The following is a 25,740-nucleotide window of genomic DNA, read 5'->3' as shown; positions in this document are numbered from 1 at the left end:
TATTACATGTTAGCCAAATTCATCCTATGTCAAATATATTTTAACCATGATGAAAGTATAACAAATACAGATGAAATAACTGGGCTGTGATATTTTAACATGGGAAAATGAAGGTATATGCTGATAAGTGCTCTCTTCCATCAAAGAACGCTGAGGATAGTGTAGGTTTCAGAGTAGCAGCCATGTTAGTCTGTATTCGCAAAAAGAAAAGGAGTACTTGTGGCACCTTAGAGACTAACAAATTTATTTGAGCATAAGATTTTGTGAGCTACAGCTCACTTCATCGGATGCATTGTAATAGTTTTGCATAGCATTTGAGACTTTTGATCATTTGATCAACCACTACAACAACTTTCCCAATTCTGTACTGCCTTAGTGGATAAAAGTCCTGGCTTTTAAGTGGCCGGTGTTAAGTCAGTTGGTGGGGTCAATTCAGTTTACATTGGAAATGAATCCACATCACAGTCACCACCTCAAGTAACCCTAATAGATACTTGTTTGCCAAGTAAGTTTGCAATAAGGCAAAGGAAATGGGCTACAGACATTGAATTTAACACTTCACCCCAGCCCTAGAAGTGATTCGGGTCACATTGGGGTTGATGCACATTTGACTGCTATCTTAAGCCTTGTCTGCACTAAAAAGGGTTTGCTGGTATAGTTACACCAACAACCCTCACAACTTATCCCAATTCACAAATTAAATAAACCATAGCAGCAAAAACACTTTTTGCTGGTAAAACTGCATCAACATTATGGCTTTTGGCAGCCTGGCTATGTCTGTTATGGGGTATGATTTTTCACACTCCTAACCAACATAACTATGCTGGCAAAACTTAGTGTAGACCTGGACTTTGCTGTCCTTGCTGTATGGACAAAGAGGATTTCAATCTTCTGGGCTGGCAAGCTCAACAGGGAGGTTGTCTGCAACTATGGGGCATACCATTGTTCCTTACACATCAGTCAGAATTCCTCTGGGTGGCATCTACTGACCCCTGGGTCTCCTTCATAGAGCAGTGTATACTTTCCAGGGTTCTCTGCTTGATATCCCCTATCCGATTTCCTTGTTTACACCTATGACCTCACTCCCTTCCTATTTTTCGTTTGTTGTCCACTGCCATCAATTCCATCCTATGTCCTATATTCTTCATGAGTACTATATTTCACTAAAAAATTTTAAGAGAACTGGGCTAGTGGAATGCAAAAAATCAAAGTCAGGAATGAATGTGCATTTTTGAGAACCCGTGCAATTCTATATATTGTAATTGCTTCCTATACTCCCTCCTTGAAAGCATTTCTATTTTAAAAAAATATAGTACTTTTATTTTGGAAGTACTGTTCCCAGATATCAGAGTAGCAGCCGTGTTAGTCTGTATTCTCAAAAAGAAAAGGAGTACTTGTGGCACCTTAGAGACTAACAAATTTATTAGAGCATAAGCTTTCGTGAGCTACAGCTCACTTCATCGGATGCATTTGGTGGAAAAAAACAGAGTAGAGATTTATATACACACACACAGAGAACATGAAACAATGGGTTTATCATACACACTGTAAGGAGAGTGATCACTTAAGATAAGCCATCACCAACAGCAGGGGGGGGAAGGAGGAAAACCTTTCATGGTGACAAGCAGGTAGGCTAATTCCAGCAGTTAACAAGAATATCAGAGGAACAGTGGGGGGTGGGGTGGGAGGGAGAAATACCATGGGGAAATAGTTCCCAGATAAAGACTGTTAAAACTGGAATTAGTTATAAATGTTTTACAGGTATAAAATACAGAAACTATTGTGCCTCCTAAAGTGTTATTCCCTTCCTCTTATTTTTAAACTAGATGCAGCAAATGTTTTGGTGATTGGCACAGAAAATGCTGCAAAAGAATATGATCTTGGTATGATCTTTTTCTTCAGGTAAGTTGCAAACCAAGCCTGGCACATATGATACATGTGGATGTAGCAAGCTACTTTGTCAGAGTTCAGGGCAATTGCACCTGTATTTCTTTCTCGTAGTCTGGCAAGGGTACCCTTTCTAGGCTTCAGGCTCCTCAAGCAGTCACCTCACTTGGATAGAGCCCCACGTCTTTCTACAGTGTGAAAGTCAGACTGGCTTAGCAGACATGCTTTGCTTCTCCTCAGAAGCTATAAATGTGTACACATGCTAATAAGTTTACCAGAGATCATCCCAACTCCAACGGGGCTCTGGCAGGTGAGCAGCCCTCTCATCCCCACCAAGGGGTTTTCTGTGGTTACAAGTTCATAACAGCTGTTAGTGCAGAACAAGCACCCCATGCATCTGAGTTCCTCATTGTTAGGCCTCTGATCTTGTCCTCATGTAATAGGTAATGAACAGACAAAAGTCCCCTTCTCAGGGTGAAGCGTCAAAAGGCTGAGTTGTTGCACAACTGGAGGGGTACATTTGCATACACCTTCCCCTAGAGATTTCCTGGGAAACACACAATTTTAAAATTCATTCTTGTCTAGCCCATTGGTTCAAATAGTCCTTTGACGCAAATAAAACTTCCCACGGTTTATGTTAATCATGTCTCCCCCCTAGGACATTACAAACAATCTCCCAATAACGCTACACATTTTTATTTTTAATACAATGAACTTGTAAGATACTGAAACTTAATTCAATAAGTTAAACTTCATTGAATTAAAGTGAGTCCAGGCTACTGCAGGAAATTGCCATATCTCACATGTATTTTATTTTAATTATGGTAAAAAAAAAAAAACAAAAAAAAAAGTGTTTCCTTCTGGAGATCCAGGAAACACCATGCAACCACTTATGTGTTAAATAATTAAATAATTCTGACTTTAAAACTATATTTGGGTATTTTTTGTATTAAAAATTAAAGCATGATTAACAGCATCTTTTAATGGGGCTCATATGAAGAATAAGCATTGTAAATTTTCTTGATTCACTTTGTGCAGAGGCAATTCCTGACAATGTGACTGTAGCATTAAAGCACTTTTAAGTACAAAACAATGTAATCTGACCCTCAAGCCTAATGCATCCTTATGTTTTGTTAATACAGGGAAGGGTCTGTTGTATTTTGGAATGTGGAAGAGAAAACTGTAAGTAGAAAAAGAAGCTGTATTATTTAAATATCAAAACTGATTAAGGTAAAATTTCTGCAAAGCCTGAGCAGATGGGTTTTGCATAGGTGACCTATGGAGGTGAGGGGAGGATTAAATTATTCTCCTCAGTGAAGGCAGTCACTTGGGGCTGTATCAGACAAGTGTGGATTGCTTTTGTGTAATCTTCATATCCTGCCTGCTTGCATAAGGTGGGCAAGTCTTCCACAGTGCTACTGTTAGAAAATATCCCAGTTATAGCAAAGTAGAAGCTCTAAGATGCAGGATCCTTGCAGACCATGCCACCTAGTGCTGAAAGCCAGTCACATCTCATAAATTAACTGGAGTCAAGTCAGGTCAGTATAGCAGTGTAACAACAAGCAACCTCTAGATGATTTTTCAGTATGTGATGCCTTTCCCTCTCTTTCAATACTGAACTGCAGCTGGATGATATTTTGGGGCACTGTGCTGTTGGATATGTCATCTTAGACCAGAGGTCCCTCATCTCTTGCAATCACTGCAGATCCCATATCCTGGCCTTTACCAACTGAAGCTTCCCCTGCAGCTGGAATTGGGTACAGTGGAACTGATTCTTTGTTGCTGTGCACCTTGTAGTTATTTACACCAGTACAAAGTGGATGTAAAATATCAATGGAGCAGAATGGGAGCATTTTATACCTACTTCTAATTTACTTTTCACTAGTTTTTTTTTGTTTTTTTTTTAAACTACACAAGGGTTAGGATAACAGAGAAGCAGACATAACGTCTGGTCTGCACACACTTTTTGTATTGGTGTAACTCAGTTGGGGTTTGTTTGTTTTTCTTTTGTTTTGTTTTTAAACCAAACTAGTTATACCTGCACAACCCCTAGTATGAAATGCAGTTACACTGGTATAACAGTGCCACCTACTCGTGTAGTTTATTTCCCTTATTCTACTGGAATAATCTACACCAGTATAAGTGGCTTTATGCCAGTATAACTGAAGGGCACCTTCAATATTACACATGGTCCTTGGAGGTTGTTGGAAGTTTTGCTTAGTCCCTTGTACGGTCTTTAATTTCCCATGACTGATTTAGCACCTGCCTCTTGATTTCTGTTGAGAAGTCTACAAGGAAGATTATAGCTAGGCTGTTACATTCAAGTGAGGCTTTGAACAGTGTTTCATCTGCTCAACACTTGCTTCACTAGTGGTGGATACACTTGAATAAAATAGAAGACCATTTCACTTTTTTATAATGTGCTGACTGCCATTTTTAGCCAAATCAGAGAATATTGTAGTTGTTTCAAATCTGAGAAAACCTTGAAGAAAGTTGAAGCACTACATCTAGCATGGTATTGTTGTAAACCTTTGCTCAGATGCTAATATGTAAGCTGTCTGTTGCTAAATTTCTACGTGTTATTGGTGTTTTTAATAGGGCCACCAGTAGAAGGGGGAGAGAAACTTGTTTTGGTGTACAAGTCATTGCACATGCTTAAAAGTAAAATCAATGTTGTTCTTTGAGTGAATGAATGTTTTAGACTTTTTGGGCTCCTGCTACCCACAGTTCACAACTTGGGATAGGCATAGATTTAAAGTCCTGCCAAACAGAATTCTAACACACTTTGATTGGCCAGTACTGATAGGGCCAAACAGGGTCAAAACCATGATGTTCAAATCAAGGTAAAGACATAAGTTAAACACTTTAGAACTACTTTAAGATGATTTGGCTCAACTATAGCATCCACCCAAACAGTGTTTAGATTCCCATTTGACCACAGTCAAATTAAAAGCATGTTTGAGGATTTTTGTTTTTAAAAAAATCCTCAATTTTAAGGCCATTGTAAATAAGGTCCATGTCCTCATAATTCTTAACTATAAACAGACAAGCTTTCATGTCAAAGAGTTAGGATAATGGTATGGATTATTTACTTTATGATGTTCAGTACCCAGCACCTTGATTGCAGATAGTCTGTGATCCGTCAGTTCTAGTTCTACTTATTCCAGATTGCACACTACATTTTCAGAGATCTGACAAAAAGGATCGTTACTCTTCAGTTCACTGCAGCATCTTCTGCTGAAAGCAATAGAAGACCATATAGACTTCAAAAGACCTATCACAGATTTCACTCCAGATGCGGCTTCGTACTAAAAGACTGGGTGGTTTGTTTTTTGTTTGTTTTGGTTTAGTTTCCTGCTTAGTCAACATTTAAACTGCTCTCCACAATCAAATTATATAGCTTCAGTAAGTAATAAACATTCTTTTTAAAGAATCTGTTTTCACATTCCCGTATTCTAGTACAGAATCTTTCTGAGATTTCAGGTACAAGGAAGAATTCTCTTGATCTTAAGTTCTAAGTCTCTCAACAAACAATATCTAATTGGTAGCATACCTAATGGTCTGTGTGCCATCTGGAACTTGAACTGCTAGTTGATCTAGAAGAACTATTAGGCTGGCAAATGAGAGGAGAGATTCGGACAGTTGCTCAGTTTTCCCTTGAGTTGGGGTCTATAAACTTAACCCAAAAGCATCAGCTTTTGAAGAAGCCAGATTTAAAATAGCAGTTTGTTTTTGTAAGTCAAGAAAATAGTTAACAAATCAAGGTTGCAGACTTAAAGACAGAACTCAAAATGAAGATTCTTTGGCTGAATCTGCTTCATTTTTAAAGGTTAAAAATATGATCTTCAAATTAGTGTCCACTGCAGCAGCAGATGGCTGGAGTACCATAAAAAGAAAAAGAAAATGGCCGATAGTTGCCCCATTTCTGCACCACATGACTCGGAGATAAAGCACATTGCTCAAAAGAAATGCACAAATGAAGCAGAATAAAGTTAGTAATTACTAAGGCCATGTGTACACTATCACTTGCATCAGCAAAACTTGTATCACTCAGGATGTGAAAAACAAAACACCTCCCCCATCCCAAGTGACATAAGTTTCACTGGCATAAGTGATAGTGTGCACATCACTATGTCAATGGGAGAGCTTCTCCCGCTGACATAGCTACCACCACTCATTGGAGATGGTTTAAATATGTTGATGGGAGAAGTCTCTCCCATCAGCATACAGTGGCTACAAGAGAAATCTTACTGCAGCACAGCTGCATCAGTACAGCTGTGCCACTGTAATGTCTCTAGCGTAGCCAGAGCCCAAGATAGATATACATTAGCTATGAATTTGGAGAGATTGCATGAGCTGTAACTGATTTGGTGCAGAACACAGTTCATATCACTTTGCCTGCCACAAATTCAAATCCCTTTGTTTCTCTAAAACACTCATACTGTTGCACTTTACAGAAATGCCATTGCAAAACAATGACTGCACTTTAGCAATGATGTGTTCTAGAGTGCATGCAATATCTTTGTTGTGCAACAACAACACACCCTTAGATTAGGAGTAAATCTTTTAAAATTTAAAAATTATCCTATCCCACCAAACTTAGTTTGATTGTTCTTCCTCAAGAAGGATTTCTATCATGCCAAGTTGAAAGTTCACTCTTTCAGTCATTTGAGTTAAAAACATAAAAGAGACAGGAAAATATTCTTGAGGGGAAAAGTGTAGTTTTTTTTTTCCCATTCAGCTTGAGACGTGATGTTATAACATGTCCTCACCTTGAAGTAGCTCCGCCTTGTGTGTCCTTGCAGTGTTGTTGGGGCCCTAGTTTCAGGCACCCCCTCAGTCCTGTGATAGCTTGTCTGTCTGGGTCTTTTATGTGATTTAGCCAGATGGCCAGGTTATAGAAGTTCACTCCCCTTCTGAGGTAGCAAGAAGTCCAAGTGAAAGTCCACAACAAATACCCAAACTTGCAGTTCTTCTGCCCCTCTCAGGCTCCATTGAAGTCCTCTGTTTCTTGGTCCCTACTCCTAGCCCCTGCAGAACTTCTCTTTTGTCTTAGTTCCTCCCCAGCCAGATTTCCCCCCCACAGCTTCCCTTCCCAAGGGACACTGGCAGCTTCACTTAAGGGCTACAGGTAGCTGGGAGAGCCCTATCTCAGGACTCCCCCAGGGTGCCTACTCTGTTCCTGTGGATCTCTTCCAGGACACCAGCCCCAAGACTGGCTTCTTGTTCCAGAGGCTCACCACAGGAGTTTGCTTACTCTGTGGCTCAGCTCACAAGCCACAGTCAGCCCCAACTTGCTGGGCTTTTCCTGTAGAATTGTCCTTCCTCCTCTGCAGTCTCTCACTCTAGGCTGAATTACAACTCTATTTAAGTAGTCCCATATAATTCTCTGCAGCTGAGATCAATAATTATCATTAAATTGTTATCATTGTCAGTTAAGGGTAAACTGGTAGATCACAAGTGAGGCTAAGCCCAGCTTGATTTAAAGGACCAGCCAGCCTGTAACAGTTGGCAAGCCAGGTTAGCTCAGATTTTCTATTCAATCTCAGTGTAAAGATGGCGTTACTGTTTTATGACAGGCGCAACCCCAAAGTAACATTTATCAAAAAGTTATCAAAAATTAAAAGGGCGATGAATAGAAATATCAATTTAGCTTGTTATGAATACATGTTATAATGAGCACAGTGGACAAAGTCTTGCGTTGTGTCCAGAATCTGAAACCTTTACCATGTGAGGTTGACAGAAGAAAAATAAATATCCTCCTAACTGTACTTATTCAAGGAGCTGCATAGAAAATGCAAAGCGCAGCTAAGTCCCATGTTTACACCTAACCTATGAGAATAGCTAAAAGAACACACTAAATTATGTCTTCCTGAAGCAGGGAGTATGAGTTAGAGAAAACTTGATCAAACCATTCTTTTGTCTCTGGTATTTGATGCGTATCAAATGTTTATGGTGGAAGTGCAAGTCTACCATAAAAATAATGAAAAGCATTATTCAGTTATTCTTCAGAAGAGACAAAAGAAAACACATCTGCAGATCCCAACATACAAGTGACAGCAACAAATCTTTCAGGAGTGTCGTGTGCTGAAAGTATTCGGAGAAAACTTTCTCTGAGTGTACTTGGAATGTTTTGTGTCCAAGTCTACAGAGTCTTACATTTGGGGCCACTAAACACTGAGGATGGAGTAGAGGTTAAAGATAATCTAAGCATGGCCCAATATCTAAACAAATACTTTGCCTCAGTCTTTAATAAGGCTAAAAAGGATCTTAGGGATAATGGTAGCATGACAAATGGGAATGAGGATATAGAGGCAGATATTACCATATCTGAGGTAGAAGTGAAACTCAAACAGCTTAATGCGACTAAATTGGGGGGCCCAGATAATCTTCATCCAAGAATATTAAAGGAATTGGCACCTGAAATTGCAAGCCCATTAGCAAGAATTTTTAATGAATCTGTAAACTCAGGAGTTGTACCGAATGATTGGAGAATTGCTAATATAGTTCCTATTTTTAAGAAAGGAAAAAAAGTGATCTGGGTAACTATAGGCCAGTTAGTTTGACATCTGTAGTATGCAAGGTCTTGGAAAAAATTTTGAAGGAGAAATTAGTTAAGGACATTGAAGTCAATGGTAAATGGGACAAAATACAACACGGTTTTACAAATGGTAGATCGTGCCAAACCAACCTGATCTCCTTTTTTGGAAAAGTAACAGATTTTTTAGATAAAGGAAACGCAGTGGATCTAATTTACCTAGATTTCAGTAAGGCGTTTGATACCGTACTACATGGGGAATTATTAGTTAAATTGGAGAAGATGGGGATCAATATGAACATCAAAAGGTGGATAAGGAATTGGTTAAAGGGGAGACTGCAACGGGTCCTACTGAAAGGCGAACTGTCAGGCTGGAGGGAGGTTACCAGTGGAGTTCCTCAGGGATCGGTTTTGGGACCAATCTTATTTAATCTTTTGATTACTGACCTTGGCACAAAAAGTGGGAGTGTGCTAATAAAGTTTGCAGATGATACAAAGCTGGGAGGTATTGCTAATTTGGAGAAGGATCGGGATATTATACAGGAGGATCTGGATGACCTTGTAAACTGGAGTAATAGTAATAGGATGAAATTTAATAGTGAGAAGTGTAAGGTTATGCATTTAGGGATTAATAACAAGAATTTTAGTTATAAGTTGGGGATGCATCAGTTAGAAGTAACGGAAGAGGAGAAAGACCTTGGAATATTGGTTGATCATAGGATGACTATGAGCTGCCAATGTGATATGGCTGTGAAAAAAGCTAATGCGGTTTTGGGATGCATCAGGAGAGGCATTTCCAGTAGGGATAAGGAGGTTTTAGTACCGTTATACAAGGCACTGGTGAGACCTCACCTAGAATACTGTGTGCAGTTCTGGTCTCCCATGTTTAAAAAGGATGAATTCAAACTGGAGCAGGTACAGAGAAGGGCTACTAGGATGATCCGAGGAATGGAAAACTTGTCTTATGAAAGGAGACTTAAGGAGCTTGGCTTGTTTAGCCTAACTAAAAGAAGGTTGAGGGGAGATATGATTGCTCTCTATAAATATATCAGAGGGATAAATACAGGAGAGGGAGAGGAATTATTTCAGCTCAGCACCAATGTGGACACAAGAACAAATGGGTATAAACTGGCCACCAGGAAGTTTAGACTTGAAATTAGACGAAGGTTTTTAACCATCAGAGGAGTGAAGTTTTGGAATAGCCTTCCAAGGGAAGCAGTGGGGGCAAAAGATCTATCTGGTTTTAAGATTCTACTCGATAAGTTTATGGAGGAGATGGTATGATGGGATAATGTGATTTTGGTAATTAATTGATCTTTAAATATTCAGGGTAAATAGGCCTAATCCCCTGAGATTGGATATTAGATGGATGGGATCTGAGTTACCCAGGAAAGAATTTTCTGTAGTATCTGGCTGGTGAATCTTGCCCATATGCTCAGGGTTTAGCTGATCCCCATATTTGGGGTCGGGAAAGAATTTTCCTCCAGGGCAGATTGGAGAGGCCCTGGAGGTTTTTCGCCTTCCTCTGTAGCATGGGGCACGGTTCACTTGAGGGAGGATTCTCTGCTCCTTGAAGTCTTTAAACCACGATTTGAGGACTTCAATAGCTCAGACATAGGTGAGGTTTTTCGTAGGAGTGGGTGGGTGAGATTCTGTGGCCTGCGCTGTGCAGGAGGTCGGACTAGATGATCAGAATGGTCCCTTCTGACCTTAGTATCTATGAATCTATGTAATGCCTTTTATCCAGAGGGTAAACAAAAATCCCAACAAAGTTTCTTCCATGTATGTACAGAGTAGTTTATAGTTACAGTACTTGTATAAAATCATTATGGGCCTGAGCCAAACCTTGCGAGCCCAGGCTCTAGCCTGAACTGCAATCACTATTTTTAGCATGCTAACTCAAGCTATGCTAGCGTGCTAGAAAGCTCACTCCCAGCTGCAGTGTAGACATACCCTTTAAGTCAATGGGAATCTTTCTGTTGACTTTAGTGGGCTTTGGATCAGACCCCAAATAGATACAAGCAATCTGCCAGTGAAGTGTAGCCACTTCCGGGATGGAACGCAACAGCAAACAGCAGGGGTCGGCAACCTTTCAGAAGTGGTGTGTTGAGTCTTCGTTTATTCACTATAATTTAAGGTTTCACATGCCAGTAATACATTTTAACGTTTTTAGATGGTCTCTCTCTATAAGTCTATATATTATATAACTAAACTATTATTGTATGTAAAGTAAACAAGGTTTTCAAAATGTTTAAGAAGCTTCATTTAAAATTAAATCAAAATGCTGATCTTACGCCGCCGGCCTGCTCAGCCCATTGCCAGCCTGGGGTTCCATTCACCTAGGCCAGCAGCAGGCTGAGCGGGGCTGGCATCCGGGACCCCAGCAGCTCAGCCCACTGCCGGTGTGGGGTTCTGTCCACTGGCCCCTGCCAGCCAGGGCCCCGCTCAGCCCGCTGCCGATCTGGGATTCCAGCCCTGCCCACATAGAGTGGGTGCCTACCTTCTCCCTGGTTCTAGCCCATTCTCTTCCTCTCTCTCTGCACTGAGCTGAGGGTGGGAGTGCACTGAGCACAGGGCTGGGGCTGAAGGAGCAGGCTGAGAGTGGGAGTGCACTGAGCACAGGGTCTGGCCAGGAGCTAGAATGAGCGAGGGAGCTCAGGGTTGGGGCAGGAGGTTTGGGTGTGGAGCGCTTACCTGGGCAGCTCCCATTTGGTGTGAGGGGTGCAGGTGGGAATGTGTGAGGGGGGGTGCAGGAGCTCCCATTTGGTGCTCAGGGTGGAGGTGGGAATGTGGGGGTGCAAGAGTCAGGGCATGGGGGGGCTGGATATGTGTGGGGAGTGCAGGAGTCGGCAGGGGGTTGGTGGGGTGTGAGGAAGGTGCAGGAGTCAGGGCAGAGGGCTGGGGGCATGTGAGGGTGGTGCAGGAGTCAGGGCATGGAGTGTGGCGGGGTGCAGGGGTCAGGGCAGAGGGCTGGGAGTGTGGGGGGGAGTGCAGGGGTCAGGACGGGGCTGGGATATGGGGGGGTGAAGGAGTCAGGGCAGAGGGTGTGGGCTAGGGTTTTGGGGGTGCTCCCAGCTCCCTGCCCAGAGTGGCTCACAGCAGGAGACTGGAGGGGCTATGCCCTGATTCCACCCCCCTTCCCCAAGACCTCATCCCTACCTCTTCTCCACCTCCTCCTCCGAGCAGCGGCTCTTCTTCTCCCCCTCCTCTCAAGGGCCATTAGCTGACCGGGGACAGGGAGAGAGAGGAGGAGGGGCAGGAACCCAGCACGGCAGGGGAGGGGGGAGCTTGCCTGCCCTGCAGCAGCAGCCACCAGGACCAAGTTTCTTCACCCTGCCCCTGCGTGGGGGGGGGGGCAGAGAAGAGTGGGCTGGGGCGGGCAGGATTTTTAATGGCACGCTGCTGCCTGCCAGGGTCCCAGCCGCTGGCCCCACTCAGCCCACTGCCAGCCTGGGTTCACCTGGCATACAGCAATGATGCATGACAGCTGGAAATGAAATGATTGAAATTAAGAGGAAAACTGCATCAATGAAGGAAATGAAAAGAAAACCTGCATCAATTTGTAAACTGCATAGGGCATTTAGCTAGGCAGACAGGAATTAACCAAATAGGAATGGCCAGAGAATGAAGGCTAGCGGCCCTACTTTTTGAGTATAGTGCCATGAAAGTTTAATGATTGTCTCAGCTAGAACCTGGATTTTTGTTCTCATGTAAATGACAATAGCTTCAGCAAATAACAAGCCTATGATTTCTAGCTAAACAAATAAAGGCCGTTAAGTTCAGCAGCAGAGTGTTTCATGGCCCAAGTATTCAGTAGTTTCTAAGGGGAAGATATGCTGCCTACTGAATCACTAATATTCAAAGTCCTATAGCACTGTGGATTCTCCTCACATGTCTATACAAATGCTGATCAGGCCTGATCCTGCTTGGCCTACAGGATCTTGTGAGATCACAGCCGTAGATATTATGACTGCTATAAAAATGAAAAATACTTTATCTCAGCAAAAAAGAATTTCTTTTTAGCAGTAATTCTTGGAATACTTGGCAGACCTTAGACCAGTGGTTCCCAAACTTATTCCACGGCTTGTGTAGGGAAAGCCCCTGGCGGGCTGGGCCGGTTTGTTTACCTGCCACATCAACAGGTTCAGCCGATCATGGCTCCCAGTGGCCGCGGTTCGCTGTTCCAGGCCAATGGGAGCTTCTGGAAGCAGCGGCCAGTATGTCCCTCAGCCCGCGCCGCTTCCAGCAGCTCCCATTGGCCTGGAGCAGTGAACCGTGGCCACTGGGAGCCGCGATCGGCAGAACATGCGAAGGCAGCAGGTAAACAAACCGGCCCAGCCCACCAGGGGCTTTCCCTGCAGAAGCGGCGGAACAGGTTTGGGAACCACTGCCCTCGACACGTCAGTATTTAATTCAAAATGATACGGCAATATTTCAGAAATTGCAGTCCTCCATAAAAACATATGGCAATGACTCTTACAGCATCATGTATACTGTCAATAAATATTATGAAAGCAATGAAGAAAGCTAACACCACAGAGAAAATTATAGTCTTGTGTGGGATCTAACTGATTTTAAAGTACCTGTTTTTGGAAACAGTTTTATTAGAAATTGATTAAGCTAACATTTTGTATTGAAAGATCCACTATTCTCCTTATGTTGAAGAGATAAGTGTTTTTAAAATGTGGGTACCCTAGCAGTGAGTATAGTACAAGTGCCTAGATGGCACAATCTTTTGGCCAAATTAGTTTAGAATTTCTGTTCTAAAATGTACAGTGTCAGAAAGTCTTGTACTATGGAAGATTTTCTGAATGGGATGTAAAATAAAATGGTTACTTTATCCTAATGCAAGAAGGTATTTTTACCACACCTTTAACATTATTTAAATAAGCATTAGCGTACTGCTTTAATTTTATGCATTAGATATTTGAAGACTTATGTGGGGCAATTGTGTAGTATTTGCTAACCATTTTAATAATGTGCAATTGTCTTTTTCCTAGATGAAGAAAATAATGCAAGTGCTGGAGCGGCATGAAATTCAGCCTTATGAAGTTGCACTGGTTCATTGGGAGAATGAAGAAATTAACTACAGGAGAGGAGAGTAAGCATTTTTATGCATCCTTTACCCAAAACATTCCTTCCCTACCTCTCCTTCAAAGGAGTAAGATAAGTGTTTTGAGGGGTCAATAGTATGGGCTACAAACACTAAATACATCAGTCTTAATAGAATATGCATTAATGTTTTTTTAAAAATATGGCTTTGCATCATTACTTGTGATTTTGATTATTTACTGATCTTACTAAAGTAGTAGAGTAATCTCCATGGCTTCATAATAGTAAGTGTTCTTCAGCAGTCTCAAATGGAAAAACTCACACCTCATGAGGGCAGATATAAAGGAAAGGTGCATATTGAGATAGCTCTGATACAGAATGGTCATCACAAGGAGTATCTTGCCGCCTTAGCTACATTGAAGTACACTGAAAACATAACAGTTTCTAATAGGAGTAAAACTGGCATATCATGGAAGAAGATGTGTGACCTTCCTTGACTTGGTTCCTTGTTAAATCATATCTTGAGATCATGATGAGCTAAAGTTCTTGTTCAGAAAGATTTTTCATTGCAAATCATTGCTATTTCATAGAATACATTGTATTTAGTCATTTGTAGTACAATTTTTCATAGCCCATGGAAGACTGAATGTGTTGTAAATTATGGAATCTGTAACTATTGAATTGTTCCATTATTTTTAGCTTCTCCTTCACCAGCATTTGTACTTTACATTTCGGATGCTTCGCAGACACTGAGTTGGGACTTATGCAAGGCACCTTGAAACTTGCAGGACTCATGACTTCTACTTTGCTGCTGAAGAGAGCTGTTGGGGAGGAGTATCGCAATTCAAGAAGGGAAAGGAGCGGAAATAGAGTGACAGAACAGAGTAGGAGAGATGAAAACAAGAACAATGAAGTAGAAAGAGAAAGCGCAAGAGGGGAGGAGAAGTGAGTGGGAAAGAGAAGTCCTTAGTCCTGCTGTTTCTCTGAATTTTCTCAGTAGTGCTGCAGTTGTTGTAGAAGATACTAATATTAGGTTTTGCAGAAGAGTTGCTGGTGTAGAGGTTGAAGAAAGGGCTCCTGGTGGGTTTTCTCTCGCTTTAATTGTGATTGAGAGCAAAATGCAAGGAAGTGAGATGGAGCAGTCATATACACTGCTCCATGTTTTTAAATTTTTAAAAAGATGCATGAGGAATTTCCTTGTGTAAAGGATTCTACCCTGACTGTTCATTTTAGAGGTGACTTAGTCAATGAAGATGTCTCAATCCTGTTTTTACAGAAGCCAGTCAAAGCTCCACAGAGGAGAAATCTTGTTAAATTCTGATCTGGATATTGATGAAGTAATTCTGCAGAAATTTGCCTTTTCAAATGCTCTTTGCCTTTCTGGTAAGCTAATACTTTATGTAGTGTCCAGTTTTACTTAAGATTGTGAAATGCCATCACAAATTTGGACATATACAATAACAGGGATGGAGGGAGAAGATGACCATAAGCAAACTTTATATATGTATTAAATGGTGAATGTCTGTCTGTTTTCCCTGTTGGGTACCTGCTGTTTTTACATGGGTTACTCTCATTCATGAAAGTGAGATATACACGTAAGTTGCCAGAGGCTAAATGTGAGGATTACTCTCATAGTTTTTAACTTGTGTTTTGTAAATTGGAGCCCTACTTCAATCACAGGTAAATCTTTTAAAACAACATGCTTGAGGAAACTTGTTTTTTTTAGTTTACATCTTTTTCCCTTACCAAACCCTAAATACTCTTCTAGTATTAGATTAACTAGAAGATAGCAGCAGTTTATGCTTGACGCACATAGAGTTCAATGGAATCTTGAAACATTGGCCGATAGGCACTGTATTTTATGGTTACTTGAAATCTGAGACAACACATGAGATGTATTGTGCTATTTTGTTAATTTTTTTGTTGCAGTAAAACTGGCCATTTGGGAATCATCCTTGGATAATTTTGTGGAATCTATCCAGTCAATTCCTGAGGTGAAATTTCTGTTTACTTGGGTTTTTTTTTTTAAATTCTTTGTAAAGAATTAATTTTATCAGGAAAGAAATATTGGGAAAGCATTTGAATGGCAAATAGATTTGACTGTAAAGCCAAAGCAGGTATAGAAGCTCAGAGCATCTGCACTGGGTGGAATAAGGAAAGATGTTTAAAACCTTTTTTTAAAGGGAGGTGATTGTCTGCATGCAAAAATGTTTTCACACAGGTGCACTGCTAGAACATGCATGTGCATGTACAATAAAGTATCCACTTTTTCAAAATTCGGTCAGAGAATAGTGCAGCATCCCTGATCTAAATCAAAATCTAAATCAACATGAACTTGATTAAAATCTCATATGTGAATAACTCAAGTAAAGAGTTTTTCTGATATTTTAATTAAATCAAGATTGCAATGTCCCATATCACCTATGTGGAAACCACAGCATTGAAAGCACAACTCAATGACTTCTTTCTCTGGGGAAAGGGTTGGAAATCCTTAGCTTGTCTCTTTAAAAACAATTTATTCACTTTTTTAAGCATCTCAAAAGAAGAAATTAAGAAAGCTCAGTAGTTACAGGATAAGAGAGAAAGTTCTATCATATGTTAGAAACTGAATAGAGACTAAACAGTATAAAAGGGAATAAGTGGTCCATTTTCAGCCTGACAAAAGTTTAACAAGGGGTGTTCCAAGGGTCTGTGTTAGGAGTGGTGGTGTTTAATATATTAATCAACGATCTAGGAAAAGGTTGATCAGTTGGATGTGACACAGCAGGTTACCAAATTATTTAGGTAAATCAAGACTATAGAAGACTAAGGATCCCCAGAGCGACCTAACAATGCAAGCTAAATGGGCAGTAGAGTAGCAGATGAAATTCAGTGTTTGATAAATGTGCAGTAGTGCAGCAGATGAAATTCAGTGTTGATAAATGTGCAGTAGTGCACATTAGAAGGAATAGTTTGAACAATTGGTACAATGCTCAGGGTGTAGGATTCATGTTTGTTTGTTTTTTAACCGAGCTTAAATAAAATAAGCAGTTATGGAATGTCTTTGGCTAACGAGTTATCACTAACTTCTCTTTAGATATTAAAATCAAGAAAAAAAGTGAAACTCTCTCATGCTGATGTAATGCAGAAAATTGGGGAACTCTTTGCCTTACGGTAAACTTTTTTTTTAAGGGCTCACACCCTATCATTTCAAAAAGTATATTAATAGATTCTTAGAGTCCCAAGTCAGAAAGAAAGAATTTCTGTGACCCATGATTAAAGGATTGGCAAACATTCCTTATAGTGATAATCTCAAAGAGCCCAATCTATTTTAGTTTAACAAAGCGAAGGCTAAGGGATAATTTGAAGCCAATTTATAAGTGTCTACATGGGGAACAAACATTTGATAATGGGCTCTTCAATCTATCAGAGAAAGGTATAACACAATCCAATGGCTGGAAGTTGAAGTTAGACAAATTCAGACTGGAAATAAGGTGTACTTTTTGAGCAGTATGGCTAATTAGCCATTGGAACAGTTTAGCAGGGTTTGTGCTGGATTCTCCAAAACTGGCAATTTTTAAGTCAAGATATGAGGAGTTTTACTGTGATAAAAATGATTCCTTTGTTGTGTCCCTCTCACAAATCACATAAGTCTGACTGTAATACACATTATTATATATGACCCATACAACTAAATTTAGTACGTTAACAGGTGGAAGGGGAAAAAAGGACTATGAAGACACACAGCTATAATATGAACACTGCTAAGGCTCTGGATTTCATATCCACACCTAGAGGAGCCTATTGCCTGTGGGCTAGGGGAAGCTATTGTTAGTGATCCTGATAACCTTCCCAGCATTCAGTATCTGTTTTGTGCTGGAGGTGGGAGATATGACAAAGTAACTTTGATGCTGTTGTGACAAAAGGCCAGGCCTGGGAAGGAAGGTGCTTCACACTCAAGTCTATTGTTGTAGATGCTCAGCACCTCAGTCCTAAGCATTGTGTTACAATAAGTTTGTTTATTTTAGACCTATCTGTCTATACTGATATTGCTGTATCGCAAAAAGTGACTCATTCATGAGGGTCTAGTGACTTTCCGTATTCTCAGAACAACCAATTTAAGCAATTCTTACTGTTTAGTGTTAGTCTCCTGTCCTTGGATTTGTATTTTCTATAGGGAATAAGGGGAAATACTTCATACAGTGACAGTTGATATTTTTAAAATAAACACTGTAGAAATTGGTAGGAAACTGAATAAACTTTAATCATTGCTTTGAAATAGCAATATAAATATTTGAACCTTTAATTGCCTAAAAAAAATTTTAACTACCATAACCATCCTTCTTTAGGCACTGTATAAATCTGAGTTCAGACCTGCTGATAACTCCTGACTTCTACTGGGACAGAGAGAATCTTGAAGAGCTTTATGACAAAACCTGTCAGTTTCTCAGCATTAATCGCAGAGTTAAGGTAAGTGTTTTGCAATTAGGAGGTTCTCCCTCACCCATAACAAGTCTTTGTAATTACATAAGAAAGGCCATATTGGGTTAGACCAAAGGTCCATCTAGCCCAGTATCCTGTCTTCTGACAGTGGCCAATGCCAGGTGCCCCAGAGGGAATGAACAGAACAGGAATCAAGTGATCCATCCCCTGTTGCCCATTCCTAGCTTCTGGCAAACGGATGCTAGGGACGCCATCCCTGCCCATTCTGGCTAATAGCCATTGAGGGACCTATCCTCCAGGAATTTATCTAGTTCTTTTTTGAACGCTGTTAGTCTTGGCCTTCACAACATTCTCTGGCAAAGAGTTCCACAGGTTGACTGTGCTTTTTGTGAAGAAATACTTCCTTTTGTTTGTTTTAAACCTGCTGCCTATTAATTCCATTTGGTGACCCCTAGTTCATGTGTTATGAGAAGGAGTAAATAACACTTCCTTGTTTTCTTTCTCCACACCACATGATTTTATAGATCTCTATCATATCCCCCCTTAATCATCTCTTTTCCAGGCTCAAAAGTCCTAGTCTTATTAATCACTCCTCATACAGAAGCTGTTCCATACCCCAATCATTTTTTTGCCCTTTCTGAACATTTTCCAATTCCAATTTATCTTTTTTGAGATTGGGTGACCACATCTGCACACAGTATTCAAGATGTGAATGTACCAGGGATTTATATAGAGGCAACATGATATTTTTCTGTCTTATTATCTATCCCTTTCTTAATGATTCCCAACATTCTGTTCACTTTAACTGCCGCTGCACACTGAGTGGATGTTTTCAGAGAACTATCCACAATGATTCCAAGATCTCTTTCTTGAGTGTTAACAGCTAATTTAGACCCCATCATTTTATATGTACAATTGGGATTGCTTTCCAATGTGCATTACTTGGCATTTATCAACATTGAATTTCATCTGCCATTTTGTTGCCCCGTCACCCAGTTTAGAGAGAGTCTTTTGTAGCTCTTCTCAGTCTGCTTGGGACTTAACTATCTTGAGTAGTTTTGTATCATCTGCAAATTTTTCCACCTCACAGTTTACCCCTTTTTCCAGATCATTTATGACTATGTTGAATAGGACCGGTCCCAGTACAGATCTCTGGGCAACACCACTATTTACCTCTCTCCATTCTGAAAACTGGCCATTTATTCCTACCCTTTGTTTCCTATCTTTTAACCAGTTACCAATCCATGAGAGGACCTTCCCTCTTATCCTATGGCAGACTCTGGTTAGTCTTCTGCTGAGCAAGACTACTCCATGAGTTTTTATAAATTTGACTCTGTCCAGTGAAGCAGAGACTGAGAGTGACCTGGATTTTTTAATGGTTTTAAACTATTAATTAATAAAAGTTCAATATTATTTACTGCACAAAGATATTTTGTACAAAATAATAGGGGCCTGTAAGTTGCATCCTCTTCTATAAGTTTTTCTTTATTTACATTTTTTCTGTGACAGATTCATGATACTTCCCCATTTTTGGCCATGACAAACAGCTAACCTTTATCATTCAGGCTTACATGTAAAGAGTATTTTTTCTAAGACTTTAAATAAAGTTTTCAAGAGGAAGAGCTTTTCTTTTGTTCTAAAATACCAGACATTATGTAAAGAAGCAAATAAATTTTTTTTCTTCTGCTTTTGGGGTTTTTTATGAAGTAAAAGTGTTTTAAAGAAACAGAGGAGTTAAAAGGCCACTGAGGTGCAAAGCAATCTTTTTAGCTAAACCAAAGAAGGTTCCTGTGACACCTTAATCAATTGGTAGAATGAGCTGTAGTAAAATGAACATGCTGCTTAGGCCTTGTCTACACTACAGAGTTTTGTCGATACAAGTTATGCTGACGATTGAAAACCGGCATAATTACATTGCTTGTGCATATTCACACAATGCTCCTTCTGTTGGCAGAGCACGTCCATAGCTGGTGCACTGTGGGTAGCTATCCCACTGTGCAACTTGCCACCTTCTTCATCTAGGAGCTGTGGGAAGACGGAGTGTATCACAGTGTATCATGGATGTGGGCTCAACGTCTCATGATGCAGTTTTTTTCTGTCCCATCATTCCATGGGCTTGCAATTGCATTTTGCAGCATTTTTCAACGGCCCCAGTTTACTGTGTGCCTGCTATCTCTGTCTCAAAGGATGGATCCTGCACTGCTCTCTACTGTTGTGGTCACTGTTATGAACACATCGCAGCTGGTCATTCAGTGTATCATGAACAGGAATCAAAGATGGCTGACCTGCTGTGTGCCATGGAAAGAAACAACACCAGATTACTTTTAGCATTCACAGAGCAGCTGCACACAGTGGACCATTGCTTTTGGGCTCAGGAAACAAACACTGAATGTTAAGATCGCATCATTATACAGGTCTGGAGTGACAAGCAGTGGCTGCAGAACTTTCAGATTTGGAAAGCCACCTACCTGGAACTGTATGTGGAGCTTGCCCCAGCACTGTGGCACAAAGACACCAAAATGAGAGCTGCCCTCTCAGTGGAGAAGTGCGCGGCAATTACCGTGTGGAAGCTGGTAAAGCCAGACTGCTACCAGATGGTCGCGAATCAGTTTGAAGTCGGTAAGTCCACTGTTAGGGTTGCAGTAACGCAAGCATGCAGGGCCATTAATCGCATCCTGCTACAAAGGACTGTGATTTGGCAATGTGCTTGTAAGGGTGGTTACTTTGCGGCAATTGGATTCCCTAGCTGCGGCTGAACAATAGATGGCACACGGATCTCAGTTTTGGCCCTGGACCATCTTGTGACGGAGTACATCAGTAGAAGGGGTACTTCTCTATGATATTGCAGGGGCTTGTGGATCACCATGGGCATTTCACTGACATCAATGTGGGGTGATCCGAGAAGGTGCATGACACACGCATCTTCAGAAACACGGTCCTGTACAGAAAGCTGGAAGCAGGGATTTTACTTCCAGACCAGAAGATTCCAGAGGGGGATGTTGGAATGCCCATAGTGATCATGGGAGATGCAGCATACCCCTTACTCTCATGGCTCATGAAGCCTTACCCTGGAAACCTGGACATCAGCAAGGAGCACTTCAACAATAGGCTGAGCAGGTGCAGAATGACCATACAGTGTGCCTTTGGTAAATTAAAAGCATGCTAGTGTTGTCTTTATGGCAAGTTAGACCTCAGTGAGGAAAATATTCCCAGGGTCATAGCAACCTGCTGTGTGCTCCATAATATTTGTAAGGCTCAGGGTGAAAAGTTTTCCCCGAGGTAGAGTGTGAAGGTGGATCGCCTTGTGGCTGATCTTGAGCAGCCAGCTACCAAGGCTATTAGAGGGGTACAATGGGGGGCCTATTTGAATCAAGGAGGCTTTGAGGCACTGTTTTGACAATGAGCACCAGTAATGTGTCCTTCTATACAACCGTCTGCCGTGCTTTGCTAATTTGCCATCTTTCATGAACATTCTGATGATTCCTGATCGTGATTTGTAATCAGCAAATGATCAAGTTGCAACTGTGTCTTAATTCCAGCAGCAGCCACTGTGTATAAGAGACAAATAAAGATTGGTTATCTTTCAGAGAGTATGTTTTTATTAAATACCAATTAACAACACACACAAAAGGCTTAGTGGGAAAGGAGATAACAATGAAGGGCAGTGTAGCCTCTTGTAGGTGTGTGTTCATTCAGCTATCATTTTGGAAGTTGTCCAAAGGGGTGGAGTGAACAAGATACCAACATGGGCTGGGAAGTTGCAAGGAATATGTGGGAGGAGTTTGGGAGGGCATGGAAAGCAGTTCTGTATTGACTGAAGGGGTATCGAGCATGCATGAATTCTGCCTGTAGCATGATTAGGGACTTCAACATCTTCGTTTGCTCCTCCATCACTTTCATCATCCCCTCCTGGCCCATTAAAATTCACTCCTGGTTCTCCTTTCTGTCTTGTTTTATAATTTTCTTTTAAAGTCTCTCTCCATGCCCTGCGTTCTTGTTTTTTGGCCTCCTGAGGGTAACAAGGGTGCATCTCCTGCACGCATGCGACTTCAGACCTGGTCCCTATGCTGCTTACCTGTGTGCTGCTTTGATCCCTACACAAGTGATTGCCAATTTGCGCAGGAGGGTTTCCTACAATGGGGGGAAGAACAAAGCGGCTCTGCCAAGGAACCTTCAGCAGAGGATTAGCGAGTACCTCCAGGAATGTTTCCTAGAGATATCTCTGGAGGATTCCTGTGAAATCTTGGTATTCATTAACACACTGTTCCGCTGCACTGCTTAGCTGCACAGGGGAATGGGAAGCACATGCAAACTCAGCTAGTCTTTTACATTTCTATCCCTTCACCCACTTCTAGAATGTACAAAGCAAAGGACAGCTCTACTCCATATAACCAAGCAGCATCAAGTCAAATAGATCATTTACCAGAGCTCTCGTTTCCTGCATCATGTGAGCCAGAGACAGACTGCTGAGACTGGCTAGACCCTTTCAGAGTGGAAAAGAGGTCCTGACTCGCCACTGGATCACTCTGCCATGTGTTCCACATCATCTTCCAGTTCAGCCTCCTTGTCCACAACTTTGTCCTTGTGGTTGTCTGCTGTCTCCCCCCGTCGAAGTATCCATGGGGCTCTTGGTGGTTGAGGTGAGGTTGCCACCGAGGGTGGCGTCCAGCTCCTTATAGAAGCAACAGGTCTTCGGTGCAGCACCAGCATGATGGTTTGACTTCCTTGTCTTCTGGTACACCTCTCTCAGTTCCTTTATCTTCGCACGGCACTGATGCTTGTCCTGTTCGTATCCCTTATTCAACATGCCCTGAGAAATCTGACCATAGGTATCGAAGTTCCTATGGCTGCAGCGGAGCTGGGACTGCACAGCCTCCTCTCCCCGCAGTGCCAGCAGATCCAACAATTCAGGTGTGCTCCAAACAGGAGAGCCTTTGCTGCGTGGAGCTGCAATGGTCAGCTGGGAAGGTGCGATGTGAGCTGTCCATGCCGAGCAAACAGGAAGTGGAATTTCAAAAATTCCTGGGCCTTTAAAGGGGGAGCGGCAGATGCCTGTGTACCTGGGTGCAGGGCAGCAGAGTTCGAACGGCGACCAGAGTAGTCAGGATGGGCATTGTAGGAAACCTCTTGGAGGCTATTTACAGCAACATAACCAAGTGCAGCGTCTACACTGACACTTTGTCGATAGAACTTTGGCACAAAAAGCTCTATGCCTCTCGTTGAGGTGGTTTTGTTTTGTTGGCTAAGCAGGAGTGTTTTGTTGGCAGAAGGAGCATTGTAGTGTGTGCACCTCCACTATTTTGTTGACGAAACTCTGTATTGCAGACAAGGTCTTAGGTTAAGTTACCTATTTAATGGCCTGAACCAGAGGTCAGCTACTGTTGATCTCAGTGGAAGTTACAGGCTCTTAATCCAATTATTGACTGTCACAGAAAGAAAAAAAAAACCACCATGAATGAGATGCAACAGAAAATTAAATCAGAGCCTTTTAATATTAGAAGTCTCTGAATTCTTGGAATACATGAAGTAACTACCATTTGAGGAACCTTTTTTCCCCAACAGCATTGGTTGTGACATAAAAGGAGTTTTAGTGGACACCAAAGGGCAAGAAGGGTGTTATGAGTCCTGTGAAGAAGAGCTGGGTATCTTTTCTCAACTGGAAACTGTATTACACAGCTGCTTAAGTAAAAAGACAGTGACAAAGTCAAGACAGGTTTCACTGTGTGAATACTGAATAGGCTAGATTCATACATTGTCGGTGATAGGGAAACTCAAGTTACAGAAGTCTCCTCCCTCCAGAATTTTTTGGAAGGCAACATCTCACCTTGCTCCAGTAAATCACTCAGTTCACTGTTCTCAGTACTGCCCTGAACTGCATCAGCTGGCGAACTAACCCAAAGATGTGTCACAGACGTTGCCTATTGCTTACTTAATCTTTGACCTATTAATCTGTTTAAAAGTTTCTGGCTATGATGGACCTGATAGTATTGGGGATAGTGGGGAGCTAAGGAAGTTATACCTACCTAATGGTGGGATGTTGAGTGTCTTAAATCATTAGTGTTTGTAAAGGACTCTGAGGATTTTGGATGAAAAGTGCTATAAAAGCATCAAGTGGGTGCGAGCTCATTTTACGAGAGCGCAAGCTACGTCAATAGTGTTCCTCAGTGATGTCTCAATATTGGACATTCGCGAGGCTGACATAGTCATCAGTACATACGTTTTCGAACCATTCTGCCATTACCACATCATCCAGAACAGACGCAAATGTTAGTGGGGCAGTCCTGCAGTTTTTGTTTATATCAGGGGTGCCCAACCTATGGCCCAAGGCCATACACGGTCCACCAGAGCATTTCATAAGGTCCACGGACTGCTTCAACACAATATGCTAATGGCCGATTCATTACTGGTTTTTTTTCCTGTTTACTATAATTCATCTGATGCATGTTTTATGCACTGATTTCTTTGTTTTTAAATAGACAATATCGTACCTAGGTTGTTTCTATCTATACATACAAAACAAGCTGAACTTAAAATATAAATCAATACAAGTGCCTTTAAATCTTATTAAAATATGTAGAATCTGTCTGGCCACACAAGGTTGTGCTTAGGCTTATGTGGCACTCCTGGTTTAGATAAACTCTAAGCCCAGCCTCCTGAGGTGTATACTGCTTGAGTCACACAAGTTGAATACACAGCTGCATCTACCTGAAGAAGAAAGTTACTTACTGTAAATGGTTCCTCGAGATGTGATGCAGGCATGTATTCCACAATCCCCCACCCAATCCCTTGTGTATCAGTCTAGTCTCAGGGCATTCGGTGTGAATGAACTGAGAGGGTCAAGGAGGCATTGCCTCATATAGCCAAGGGGGGGGCTGTGTGGTACAACAAAGGGCTGTGCTGTACACTTTTGCACAGGGAAAAATCTCTATCAGCCTGGGAACCAAACAGTCATGTTTAAGTTAGATAATTTCTGCATTTGGTTAGCTTTCCTTAATGATTTAATAGAATTTGTTTAACTCAGGCTTTGTGCAAGTGCAGACTCTTCAACTGAAAGCATATATTTTTGCTGCAGGTAATGAATGAGAAGCTTCAGCACTGCATGGAGCTGACGGACCTGATGCGAAATCACCTGAATGAAAAACGTGCCCTGCGCTTGGAATGGATGATAGTCATACTTATCACTATAGAGGTGAGTTTGGTGTTCTGTTGCCACGCTTTTAATCACTCTGAAGGAAAAAATTAAATAATGAAAATATGATGCAGGAGTCGCCCACTGTTGCAGGGTCACATAAGCAGTTGTATATTTTACATGGCATGATTTGAAATATCCTGGAATAGTTTCTGCTTATGCAGCCTGTGTGTAGGAATAAGTCTTCAGTTTTGGTTATTTCATGTATCATCACAGCCTTTTCTTTTGATTTGCAGCTATAGTCCACCTTTTCAGATTATTTTGTTTACCCTCTACCTTTTTTGTAGTATTAAAGAGAACTTGTACTATGCAAATACTTATTAATACTTGTATTCATTACTCCGCAGGTCATGTTTGAACTTGCCAGAGTAGTTTTCTGACCATGGCAGAAGCTAAGAACATCTGAAAAAAGTATGACCAGACCATATTCACAACCGAAAAAAGTTCCTTGCTCCCACCTCTTTATTTTCTGTACATTTCTGGAAAATGCTGTAATTGTCTTACTAAATAAATATAGTTATGTATAAATGTACATCTGTTCAAATAAACTATGAACTTAATGAATAAATCATAAGTTAGGTTCAGTACTACTAGACAACTGATCTTTTGATATAACACTAATCTATAGCATTTATGCATTTTAAGTGAAGTT

The 25,740-nt window shown here is 41.2% G+C and overlaps 1 protein-coding gene across 8 annotated transcripts in view; it reads left to right on the top strand.

The window, feature by feature from the left end:
* Positions 1 to 25,524, top strand: part of RMND1 (required for meiotic nuclear division 1 homolog) — a 50,740-nt gene extending 25,216 nt beyond the window's left edge. For 4 of the 8 annotated variants that reach the window (XM_038394373.2, XM_038394372.2, XM_043511204.1 and 1 more), the window contains exons 4-13: positions 1,827 to 1,902; positions 3,030 to 3,069; positions 13,426 to 13,526; positions 14,177 to 14,422; positions 14,754 to 14,860; positions 15,407 to 15,471; positions 16,554 to 16,630; positions 17,806 to 17,926; positions 24,972 to 25,088; positions 25,436 to 25,524. In XM_038394373.2, the coding sequence (XP_038250301.1) occupies positions 1,827 to 1,902; positions 3,030 to 3,069; positions 13,426 to 13,526; positions 14,177 to 14,422; positions 14,754 to 14,860; positions 15,407 to 15,471; positions 16,554 to 16,630; positions 17,806 to 17,926; positions 24,972 to 25,088; positions 25,436 to 25,468 (983 nt within the window). In that variant the 3' untranslated portion in view covers positions 25,469 to 25,524. The remainder of the gene's footprint in view (positions 1 to 1,826; positions 1,903 to 3,029; positions 3,070 to 13,425; positions 13,527 to 14,176; positions 14,423 to 14,753; positions 14,861 to 15,406; positions 15,472 to 16,553; positions 16,631 to 17,805; positions 17,927 to 24,971; positions 25,089 to 25,435) is intronic. The other 4 variants (XM_038394376.2, XM_043511206.1, XM_038394378.2 and 1 more) reach the window with 1 other exon arrangement.
* Positions 25,525 to 25,740: the final 216 nt, after the last annotated feature.

This window comes from Dermochelys coriacea, chromosome 3 (genome assembly GCF_009764565.3).
Source record: "Dermochelys coriacea isolate rDerCor1 chromosome 3, rDerCor1.pri.v4, whole genome shotgun sequence".
Classification (NCBI taxonomy): Eukaryota; Metazoa; Chordata; order Testudines; family Dermochelyidae; genus Dermochelys; species Dermochelys coriacea.
Note: the sequence above shows the minus strand (reverse complement) of the source record. Positions and strands in the feature narration are given on the sequence as shown.